General features: G+C 44.1%; 1 protein-coding gene across 3 annotated transcripts in view; it reads right to left on the bottom strand.

Annotated features, from left to right (window-relative positions):
- The window catches only part of LOC311107951 (mitogen-activated protein kinase kinase kinase kinase 4-like), a 56,628-nt gene that overhangs the window by 35,566 nt on the left and 8,660 nt on the right, over positions 1 to 12,402 (bottom strand). For all 3 annotated transcript variants that reach the window (XM_084150575.1, XM_084150576.1, XM_084150577.1), the window contains exons 3-11: positions 9,103 to 9,159; positions 6,297 to 6,422; positions 5,621 to 5,731; positions 5,101 to 5,191; positions 4,813 to 4,943; positions 3,441 to 3,495; positions 2,340 to 2,418; positions 1,481 to 1,653; positions 101 to 173 (exon numbers count right to left, since the gene is read on the bottom strand). In XM_084150575.1, the coding sequence (XP_084006701.1) occupies positions 101 to 173; positions 1,481 to 1,653; positions 2,340 to 2,418; positions 3,441 to 3,495; positions 4,813 to 4,943; positions 5,101 to 5,191; positions 5,621 to 5,731; positions 6,297 to 6,422; positions 9,103 to 9,159 (896 nt within the window). The remainder of the gene's footprint in view (positions 1 to 100; positions 174 to 1,480; positions 1,654 to 2,339; positions 2,419 to 3,440; positions 3,496 to 4,812; positions 4,944 to 5,100; positions 5,192 to 5,620; positions 5,732 to 6,296; positions 6,423 to 9,102; positions 9,160 to 12,402) is intronic.

Below are 12,402 nucleotides of genomic sequence, written 5' to 3'. Positions count from 1 at the left end.
TCACAGACGGGGTCAGCTGGCTGCTTGATGGACGTAGACGTGACGTCACAGCTAGAGTCTGACCTTCACTGCAGACAGTGCAAACGCTGTGTCATCATACCTGGGTTCACCTTCCTCTTCGTTCATCTCCTCCTCCTCATCCTCACTGCCGCTGTACTCATACTCTGGGCCCTCTGTGGACAACATGTGACCAGTGAATATTTCAGACATGAGGGATGCATGTAATCCCAATGATACCATCATGCACATGACTGTATATACTGAGAAAACAAGGAGATGGTTCTATACTGTAGAACAGAGCAGGGAAGACATCAAGCATCAGTAAACCAACCTAATGTCTCCCATCCAGGTGTCTCCTGCAGTTTACCCACATGGAACTAAAACTCGTCATGAACTGTCTCACTCACTTCCTTTTCTTCAATAGGATTGCATTCCAAAATGCTTGTCAGAAATGACGAAATACTTCTGCATGTTAAGTAAGGCTCATTCTTCCTTCTGAAGCCTCATGAGTGATTGTGAATTACACAGAGAGAGAGAGAGAGAGAGAGAGAGAGAGAGAGAGAGAGAGAGATACAGAGAGAGAGGGAGAGAGAGAGAGAGAGAGACAGAGAGAGAGAGAGAGAGAGAGAGAGAGAGAGAGAGAGCGAGAGAGACAGAGTGTGGCTGGCCCCAGAGAATGGGTATATGTTTCTAATTCCAAGTCAAACTCTAGTAGGTTATGAAAACAGGATAATGACTGAGTGTTTCTGCTGTGTTTGGAGCCGCCGCTATCAGCGTCACAGGGTCTCACTACAGGCTTGGCTCTGCTCTAAAGGGTCATCTCTCTCTCCGTCTGACCAGCAGAGCAGAACGCCAACCAACAAACCAACGGCACAGGGCCGAGGAAACTGCTGTTTTGGTATCGGGGCGAAGCCTGTAGGCTCGGAGGGCGCAGGCAGGCAGGGAGACGATGTCATTATGTGGCATGGGGAGGAAGACGGAGCGAGGGAGGCCGCAGGGGGTGTGGTGCAGTCTAGGAGATGATTAAACACTGCTTCCTCCGAGGCGCATTCCTCTCACATGACACGGGTGTGCAGTCTCACTGTGAGAGGGCTGACAAGGAGCAGTCCTGCTGCTGCCTCTAAACCCAAATCCCACCACATTACCAGTGGATAATGGAACCCTTTATCACAACCTTTCATTAATGACAGGCATACAGTAGCCTCTCCCTAGGCCTAGAGACATTCAACACAAGGGTAGACAGAGAACTGGGAGACTAGATTGAGAATCAAAACACCTTTTTTCTGCCACTTTCACTGTCGCTGCCAGTGTGACTAAGAATAACAAGGCCAAAAAGGTGCCCCACGGTCATTAGCAGCGCAAGGTATCATACAGCACTAAATCATGATATTAAGTTATCTCTATAGCCTTGACTGCAAGACTCAGTTGTTGAGTGAGACTAGGTGATCTCTGATATCCCATTATGACAACATGGCCTCACCTTTGTCTCTCTTCTTCCTGGTTCTGTCCAGGTGGTCTTTGAGCATGATGCGGACCTGCCGTTCGTTGGGCAGGTCTTTGATGAACGAGTGTCTCAGGAGGGTTTCTGTGGCGGGACGGTGGAGGTAGTTTTTTACCAGACAGCTCTCCACAAAGGTCAGGAACTTTTTGGACCTGGAGAGGACAGAGGGTCACAACATACAAGCTCAGGCTGTGTCCGAGATGACACCCTAACTCCTATGTAGTGCCCTACCTTTGGCCAGATCGTCATGGGCTATAGGGAATAGGGTGCCATTTCAGATACAGTCTCAATTCTCAATGTCTGCCATGCATGAACCCAACTCACTCTCACTTAATATTGAATGATCGAACTTCATGGGTTCAAACACAAGGCTTCATGCATTATGAAAGGTAACAAAGTAGGGCTGCTGAAGACATGTGAACAGGAAGACAAAAGTTGATCCACTTTCCCTTCCCATTGGCTTTAAAAAGCCTTATTTTAGAGCCTTGCATGCAGTCAAACTGTTACTGTGGGGATTGTCATCTCACACTGAGATGCTAAAATTACACCCAGGAACATGATGATAAACAATATGTGCTCAGCCTGAACTAATGCTACAGTACACAAAAAAAAAACCGGTAAGATAAGGGGTGAATAAGGGACATTGTATTGCGGCAGTTCTGTTGGCAGTAATGTTATTGGAGCTAGCTAACCAAGAGAAAGGGCTGGGTGGAAGGGCGAAGGAAGGCGAAGGGAGGCTGTATGAGTTTTGGCCACTCTGGGGAAAACATTCCTTGCTGTGTTGCTGAGGCTCTGTGGGGCGTGGTGTCTCTAAGCGAGAGAGGCTGAGCTGTCTTACCATTTCTTTGATTTGAGCTTGGGGGGCGGGTTGCGAGGAATGAGGAACAGGGCTCTCATGGGATGCATGTCACACAGGGCTGGGAACAGAGACAGACACAGACAGAGAAACTTAGTTGCGTCCCAAATGGCACCCTCTGGGCCTTGGTCAAAAGTAGTGCACTGTGTAGGCAATAGGGTGCCATTTGGAACGCAGCTGACAGACAGGGGATCGAGGTTATGAGAGGCTCCATTGTGGCCTAATCACATGGCAGGGGATGGAAGAAGTGTTCCACAGTGTTGTCAATGTCAGGCTATAGTCCTGTCCTGGTGCACACGGCCTGCTTGTAGTGTGTGTATACTTCACAGTCCTACTACAACACTGTTTGTTTTTCATTCAGTGATTGTGAACTCCCTCTTGGTCATGGTGCAACACTAGGCTTAGCAGACACCAAACAGTCATGAGTTTCTTTCATTTGTTTCTCGGTTTTTGACTCAAGGGTTTTCCATTTCAAAACGCTAGAGAACTGTCTGACCTCAGTCACATCATTGTGAGCCCAATCACTTTCAACGACACTTGGATTCAGTCCGTGACTGGTAATATGGGCCGCAACATCTGACAACACTGTGAAGTCACTCACAGAGAGAGAATGAAAACATACAGTGAGTTAATCCAACAAAACTCAAAAAAAATACAGCATAATAACATAGGATATGCTTAAAGGGATACTTCAGGATTTTGGCAATGGCCCTTTATCTACTTCCCCAGAGTCAGATGAACTCATGGATACCATTTCTATGTTTCTGCATCCAGTATGAAGGAAGTTAGAGGTAGTTTCTCGAGCCAATGCTAACTAGTTAGCAACTTCCTTCAAACTGCACGCAGACATACAAATTGTATCCACGAGTTCATCTCACTCTAGGGAAGTAGATATGTTGTCTTCATTGCCAAAATCCTGAAGTATCCCTTTAAAAGAAAATAAACCATATAATTACAGTAGAGCATATTAGCCAGGGTCTCCAAAAATACCCTCCAACTCTAAGATGTGGAGGAGAAAGAGAAGATTGCTTGATGAGACTGTAATGTGTATGGACAGGAGGGGAGGGAGAAGGTGACACTTACGTGGTGCTCCTTCAGCCATCTCCAGAGCTGTGATTCCCAGAGACCACAGGTCACTCTATAGAGGAGGAGAGTCATCCAGTCAGATCCACTCAACAGACAAGCGTGGGGACTCATCTTGATAAATCAATCAATGTCAGATTTTAGTTTTCACTGAATCTTGTTTGGATATTTGGTAACAATTAGGCTGGGAAAATAATAGTTAAGTTAAGGTGAGTGCTCATGATCATCTTTATTCTAGTTTGCTCATATATCAGCTGATAGGAAGATTTTGCTAGCATGTTATGTAGCTTATCAAGTTGATTTTTCCCTTCAGTCGCGTAGTAGCCTGTCCTACTCCCAAGCCCGTGACTTGTCTGATAATGAATCAATGTAATTTTGTTTTACTGAATCTCCGTCTGTATATTTGGTTAATTGATCTCTGGCTGGGCAAGTGGAGGTGGTAACTCATTTATTAATTTGCTCATCTATCACTGATCAGAAACATTTAGAATGCAATAATGTATCCTAAATCAAGTGTATTATTTTGCTCTTGACTCACGTAATAGCCTTATATAATCTATCCACCATCCAGCTGTGAGAGCGCCTCCTTTTCTATTTGCCTTAACGTAACTTAGCATACTTCAATATAATCAATCATTCATTCATGTCATTACACAGCATACGAGTCATTCATGCCTTTAAATACAATCAAGCATTTACATTTTTTTATTGAATAACAAAGGGAGCCTTGAATCATTAAACAATAAATAAAACTAGATTTTCTGCCAAACACCCATTTGAATAATCGCTCAAAAGCGCCGTGTTTTGAATGCATGCTTGATTAGGGAAATATTTGGATCAGTTATGGGTCTACTTTCGATAGTTTACAAGGTCCAGCAAGGCACATTAGCAGGGCAGTCATAGGGTGTATTTTGTTAGGATGTATCAGCGTTAACAGATGCTATTGGAACATGGGCTTCTCCCTGATACTCAGATGCGCTGCCTGTCGTATTCTTGTGGATCATCATTCTACCGAGTGCACTCCAGCCTATTCGTATCGCAATTTGAAAAATGTAAATCATCAGAAAATTAAGTTTCATCATGGTCACAAATGTCTCTGGCCCAGCCAATATTGGAATCCTGGCACCGCGAGTGTCTGCAGCTGCTGCGGCTGAGAGAGAGCCGTAGAAGGCTAAAAGGTGCGCAGATACGCACCGTTTTTTTTTCTCTTAAAACAGCATGGCAAGACTGAAACCTGCCAGAATCAATTAACAGAATTTGAGGCATAAGACCAGGCTGTCGGGCCCCGTCGGGTTTGTGCTCAGAATGAGAACTCTAACACACACGCACACACACACAAACAGCATTTCCAGGAGAAATGGCGGCCTCTTACCCTGTAGTCATAAGTAGAGTCTGGGTTCTCGTCACAAGCAATGACTTCAGGGGCCATCCAGTACGGAGTGCCAATAAAAGTGTTCCTCTTCCCAACCGTCCTGTCCAGCTGAGCACTCACCCCAAAGTCAACTGGCAAAGACAAGATACAGTGTTTGAACAGATTAAACCACACCTACAAGAGGAGAGCAAGCCAATACTGAAGTGACAGTGACACATCCTTTTGAAATGGCCAACTGTGGCTATGTGGGTTGTGAGTTGAACTTTGACCCTGTCTCCTAGTCCTTACCCAGCTTGACCTCTGCGTTCTCAGTCAGCAGCACGTTCTGGCCTTTGATGTCTCTGTGAATGACGTGGTATGAGTGGAGGTGAGACAGGCCCTGTGTTGACACACACACAAAAACACACACAATATCAGAACACGACACAGGCACGCACACAGTGTACACATTACATGACCTCTCTCTCTCTTGGGGCTTGGGAGCTGTCCAACAGAACAGGCACAGAAATCATCCACTGCTTCAAAGGAGTTAAAAATAAACGCATGAAGTTTGTTTTATTTAAGACAATGACTTCACCGTGCTACGCTGCTATCTGCCCCTGTGGGCCATCGTCTAACCCTCCATTACTGTCCTACCATAAGTTTATAAGCAAAAGCTCCTAGCCCAATTCAATAACGTACCCACTACAATACGGCGGATATAGGATGAGAAGAGCTCTCTGAAGTGATTCTCAGGACCTTTACATTTCCCCAGGGGTTTGTGGCGTGAGTCCTACTTAAATGGCTTATCTCCAGTAGCAGTACTCACTCGGAGGACCTCCCTGCAGATGTAGGCGATCCAGTCTTCTTTCAGGCAGTTCCCTTTAGTCTTCTTCACTAGGTCAGTGACTGAGCCCGCCCCACAGTACTCCATCACCAGCTACACAGCAAGGTCACACACAGACACAGAGGAAATGGCTCAGACAGATGCCAGCCCACCAGCAGAACAGCACCCTGTTACTACAACTGCTAGGTCTAAAAACACATCAAATACAGCACACAAGGAAAGGCACAGATACAACTTGGACTTTAGATGAGTTAAAGGGCTCTGAGGTTTCCCTGATCAGGTCACGGTGTCAGGAAAAACACCTGGCCCTGGTTATGCATTCTGCGACCATGTTTTTTGGTGCATACCACAGGAGGTTGGTGGCACCTTAATTGGGGAGGACGGGCTCAAGGTAATGGCTGGAGCGGAATCAGTGGAATGGTATCAAATACATCAAACACATGGTTTCCAGGTGCTTGATGCCATTCCATTACTTCTGTTCCAGATATTATTATGAGCCATCCTCCCCTCAGCAGCCTCCACTGGTGCATACTAACCTAAAGAATCTGTATGAGTTGTACATACATATAGATAGCGATACAGGCCCTCTTAAAGGTGATACATTATTGAGATGATTGAAGTGAGGAGAAATCAACAGAGATGGAGAGCAGCCACTCACCCAGAGCTGGTCATCCTGACCTGCAGGACTCTTCTTCACAAAGGCACCATAGTATGTAGCTATATTTCTATGATGGGAATATGTCTTCAACATATTAATCTCTAACTTGATTTCTTCTTCTTCTTCCTGCAAAACAAAAAAGGATATTAAACATTTTTAATATCAAACTTGACAATGGAAAACAGCAGGCCGTAATGCAGCCAACCCAGAACTCTTGCTGCCCATGCACATAACAGTTACAGTTTACTTTTAAGCCAACATTCAAGTTAAACTGAGATGGTGGATTTGTGCTGGGCTCGCCATACTGGTGACCCACAAGCCTGCCAACACGCGTTGCAATCAACAGCAGTGATGATTTCATCACTGGCTCAGTCTCTACCAATTATGGCATGTGGGCTTGGAGTCCATTTTAGCATTCATATTTACATTGCATGGGGCACTAAGGCTACGTTGATTTGTTCCTTCACATACACTCCACTGATATACCCTCAGTAAGGCTAAGGGAGGGCTCATGTAGCGTAGCATGTCTTTGGCGTGGAGATAGAAACAGGCAGCTTCTCTTTAAGAAGCCGTAGTGTGTGTCAGAGGGGCCTGAAGGGGATTTGTTTGTGTGTGAAGCCTTGGAAAAGCATGACACTTCTTTATGCATTGCGTTTCTATTCCCTGGGTTTTTCATACAGTAGTAGGCCTATAGTCAATGGACTGTAACATGACACTGTCTTTCTGGACAGGAAAACCACAACATCCCTTAGCTACTGCCCAGAATGTATCTTAGAAATTCAACCTAATGTGCTTGATTTGGTAGACTAGTTCATTCCAAAAAATCCTGTAAAGGATTTGTTTACAGTGTATCTTGTGCATATGACCAATTAGACTTTACATTACATTTTTGTCATTTAGCAGACGCTCTTATCCAGAGCGACTTACAGTTAGCACATACATTATTTTATCAAACCCACAACCCTGGCGTTGCAAACGCCATGCTCTACCAACTGAGCTACATCCCTTGCCGGCCATTCCCTCCCCTACCCTGGACGACGCTGGGCCAATTGTGCGCCGCCCCATGGGTCTCCCGGTTGCGGCCGGCTACGACAGAGCCTGGATTCAAACCAGGATCTCGAGTGGCACAGCTAGCACTGCGATGCAGTGCCTTAGACCACTGCGCCACTCGGGAGAGACTTTGATTTGATTTACAGGGGCTGATAGGTTGTGTGGTTTAATAATGATACTGAGCTCCCCAAAATAATAACAAAATAATAAATGTGTTGTTTTCTGCCAGTACACATATTTTACAAGTACACATCCGAAATAGCCTCCTATATAATAATATGAGTGGGAATGAACTTTTCCCTAAACGATAGCAGTATAACAGAAGAGGTTTAAATGGGGACATCAGGCAGTATTTCTCTCTATTCTCGCCTTACCTACAGCCTCCCTGCTCCTGTCTCCTGACCCCGAGAGAAACAGCAGCTCCATTCAAGACAGGCATTTGACCTCTCTTAAAGAATGGTACCTTTCTGTACTGGAAAGGGAGACAACCACATGCCTTCACTGAACCTTCCTTTCCCTTTAAATCAAACCAGGAAGAGGAGAGGACATTCCTGCTCGGAAAGGACCCGGCACAGCTGCTCTCTGTACAGGACAATGTCTCAATCCCCAAGAGGGGTCGAGGCGAGTGACCGGGCCGCGGCTGGGCCCTGGGTCTGGGGCCAGGCAGCCTGAGGAGCAGGGGCTAATGGAGGGGGAGTGAGGGAAGGGGAGCGAGGGTGAGGGTAGGGGATGGGGGGGGTTAAGTTATGTGACTGTCGGAGGGATGTGTTGGAGCGGAGAGGAGGAAGCCTGGGCCTGGGCCTTCAGCGAGGGGCCATTCAGTCCTACAGGAAATGTCCTGCTATTATCGCCCTGGGCAGATCGACAATACAAGATGGACAGGAAAAGGGCAAAGGCATTTGTGTGCTGAGAAGAGAGAGATTATTGTCCGAGAGCCTGGAGCGGCGGTGTTATCTCCTCTGCTTTTACTCTCTGGGGTTCAATACTGGGCCTTTTAAACTCATCTAGGCACCTCAGACATTCTTTACGTGTTAGGCCAATACAACACCTTTAATATCAGCCAGCAATTCAAGGCTGATCTAATAAAAAGCAAGATCAAAACACAGATATTGGAGAACTTAATATCAGTTTTAATGCTATGTTTTTATGATGATACATTTGAAACTGTGCCGTATTGATTAACTGTGTCTTATTTTCTCTATTGAGAAAATAATAAGTGCGTTGAACTTCAGTCACTCTATACATAATTTCAGATTGCACTGCAGAGACTGACACTGTTGATCCTTGCTCAGATCTTAGTTTAAAATGTACCTCAAAGCAACAAAAAAAAGAAGAAGGATTTAATTAAATCTTTGGCCATGTACACTTTGCGCTATTGTAATAACACTCCTCTTTGTTCTTGTAGAGGGCCAGGAGGGCCAACTCAATCAGTTTCTATACAGTACATAGTCTCATCACCAGGTAGCTTTATTGCCCTGAGGGGAACGAGATGATTAAACTTTCCCTGAACAAACATGGCTCCCAGTGTTCTCACCTGCTGATTGACAGCTCAGGATATAATAACCTTTGGTGTGTGTTAACTGGGTCTCATTTGCATTTCTTAAATAAAACACTGTCTTTGAAGGTAAACTGATCTGAGTGTGAAGCCCCTCCTTGCCCCTTTGACTCGGCAGAGTGGCAGTCGCACGGCCGTGGCCCTCCCTGCATATGTCTGTGTGGCGGGATGGAGACAGGAACCAGGAAGTGGCCGTCTTACCTCTGTCACGTCCATGACCTTGATAGCAGCCAGCTGTCCCGTCTTCACATGTCGTCCCTGTCGAGATCCAAGGACAGTCAGTGGGACAGTTAGGGACAGAATGGCCATCGGCCGCCAATAATAGCTAAGACAATCAAGGACCCTCAGAGTCTATGATGATGATGATTATACTGTTAAGAGTTATTAAGCAAATTTGGTACTGTGACCCTTGAAGCTTATGTCACAAAGTCACTCAAGACACATTGTAAAAAGTAAGACAATGCATTTAGCGCATAATAATTACAGTTGGGCTACTTGCACAAACATTATGCAGTAGTTAAGGTTATTGTTGAGACAACCACAGCATTTTATGAAACATCTTTTTTTAAACATACGCATCATTCAATACAGGGCAACAACCATACTGGCAACCACAACGGAAAGTCTAACGTCTAAGACCATGTGTACCAGTCAGGTGAGGTAAATTGAGGGAGGGGAAAATGCATCTATTTCTGTAACTGAGTCTGGTGGCAGAAAAAGAGGAAGGAGGTAGGAGAGCAGTGAGTTGCTACGGAACATTTTTAAACGTTATGTATGTGTCAGAACCTAAGGAGCAGAAGAGGTATAGGTACAGAAACTCTGTGAAAAGTGTGTAGAGAAAATGGAACACGGGCCTGAGCTGGAACAGTACATGTCTCACTAGACTGACCTCCATTGTTTGTTCATTTGAAAAATGGCTCATATCATCCAACACAATTGACTGTGGTCTACGGAATATCATGTACATATGGCGAGATTGAGTTGCTTGAAAACACCACAAAATGCTGTTATCCACCTCAGAAATCACAGTTTTACTCCACCAATCTTGAGAACAACTCTTATAACCTCCGCTAATATTGTAATTTCTTATTTCACATACAAAAGCGTACTATATTTCATATGTTTGATTCGGCAAGCAGAAAGTCACACTTAGTATGGTATAAGAGTTTCAGTAAAATTATTCTAAAGTAAAAATGATGCAATACTCCTTGTGAATCTGATTCAAATAAACAGTTACATTGTCCATCCTGAGAACTGTTGCAATGAATGTAAATGTGCGGGAAAAAAACTATCCCCATATGAAATGTTTTTCAAAAAATATGAGTCAATATCCTATTCCCAAATCAGGAGTGTAGCGAGGAGCATTCAGGTGGGACAATCACATAATCAATACAATGCATTTAGCTGCCTCTCATAAGCCAATAAGAGGCTTCTGTAGCATTCCCACTGACTGCAGCCATCTCGTCCATGTTCAGTCACAGCGCAATGGGCTGAGGCAGATTGATGTTAGTCCGTTGCACTTTACCGTTATTTTGCAAATTCATTTGCCATTTTGACAGATGCCATACATTTGAGTTACTTATGCAGTGGAGTGAGTGTAATGACTATGGAGGTTATTCTCCAAATGAAAAATAAACAGAACACAGACTACAGGCAAAGCAAGCACTTATCATCCAGTATTGGAAATAGCACTGTGCAGTTTTGCTCTAGATGGTAGAATCACTTATCCCAGAGGAGAGAGGAATGGTCCTGACCTTTCATACGTGGCTATGCTCACTGACAGAATGTGACACAACTGCCCATCTGTAATAAAGTGCACGGAGATGGAGGTAATTGAGAAAGATCTTAGTAGCTAGCTTCCCATGTTACAGCTTGGCAATGCTGTACACAAACTACGTTTATTTTTATTTTTATTATCACTCAGCAAAGGTTAAAATCACATATTCATGGGTATGTAATTTTGTGACAACAGAGCTATTTATGTTACCAATGGTAAGAGGACAACCGTGACCAACATTCATTTTTTATAAGAGGACAGAATGCAAGCAGCATATGTGTCTTTTTTGCCTCAGTGCATTTACACAAATGATTTTTCCTTACTTTGTCATTCTGAATTACCCACCGCAAGCATTTTGTTTGTACATATGTAGCAGAAGAGAGGACAATTGTGTCCAGGAAGAGAATTTCACACAGCTATACCGGGTGTGAACTACTCACTTCACTCCATAACACAACAATGCTCTCACTAGTCTGGTGTATTTTACCTTAACAAAACAGGAAAAGGGAGTGAAATGCACAAGGAGAGAGAGCACTTTGAATGTCTTTTAATTCCCAATATGCTTTCTATACTCTAATATATGGATATTATGGGATATAGGCAGCAGATTTAGCTATCCATTTAGATCCAAGCTACCCATCTAAAGCAGAGTTTCTAACTCAACTTTGAAAACCATGAACACATCAGGGAAAACCTAGAGAGAGTTTGTTGGTAGCTGTTGGTAGCTTGCCAGTATTGTTCCAATATATCCCAATGGCAATTGACAAGACACCTACTCGTTTCACAAATGCAAACTTGGGGACTAGTATCAATCACATTCCACTGGGCAAAAACTGGTTGAATAAACATTTTTTCCAGATCATTTGAACAAAAAACTTAAATGTGATGACATTGAATCAACGTGGAAAACTGTTTGGATTTGCAAAAAGTCATCAACCTAAGGGATTTTTGTATTTTTTTCACCCAACTTGCAACCTAAATCCAATGACATTGTGTCTTTTTTTGTTGATTTCACATTGAATTCACATTAGTTGACAACTCAACCAAATGTAAATCAAAACTAGACGTTGAACTGAGGTCTGTGCCCAGTGGGACAGTATTGTGCAGCTGCACTGTTGCACAATATGCTAGTCTATGTAACCACAGTCTTGCACATCCACAGAAATTCGGCATCACTAATCACTCACATATGTGATAACGATCCGATCCACAGATTGCCTTGAAATAAACCCCTATATTATTTCTGTACAGGTTGCAATACAAAATAAATACACAGGCAAACAGCGGTGCCTTTGAGTATTCCCATGTTTATTGTTATTTCCTGCCATTGCCTGCCCATGTTTATCTGTGATAGTTGTGTGTACTGTAGGACATCAATGTGAGAAAAGATTCGAGAGCGGTCGGTGCAGACTGCTGCTTGGCGGTTGGGCAGACAGCAGCAGGCCACACCATGTGAACAGATTTTTGAAGCAGACACTCAGCACCAGGTTCAATTAGGAAGTGGGCCAGTGCTCCCCACAAGCACAGGCAGGAGTTAAAATGGCCACAGCTTCCTGTGCCAGACTAGAGCAGAGTGAGAGAGCAAGCACACATGGGAAAATAACAAGAGCCCCATAATCGAATCTGATTAAAATATGATTATCTTGAACAATAACAATGAGCTGAAAACTGTTTGGGCTAATGACCAAATACTAACAATAGACTTCTAGGCAAAGTCACTGATA

Source organism: Coregonus lavaretus (assembly GCF_964263955.1).
Source record: "Coregonus lavaretus genome assembly, chromosome: 32".
Taxonomy (NCBI): Eukaryota; Metazoa; Chordata; class Actinopteri; order Salmoniformes; family Salmonidae; genus Coregonus; species Coregonus lavaretus.
This window is presented reverse-complemented; position numbering and strand designations above follow the sequence as displayed.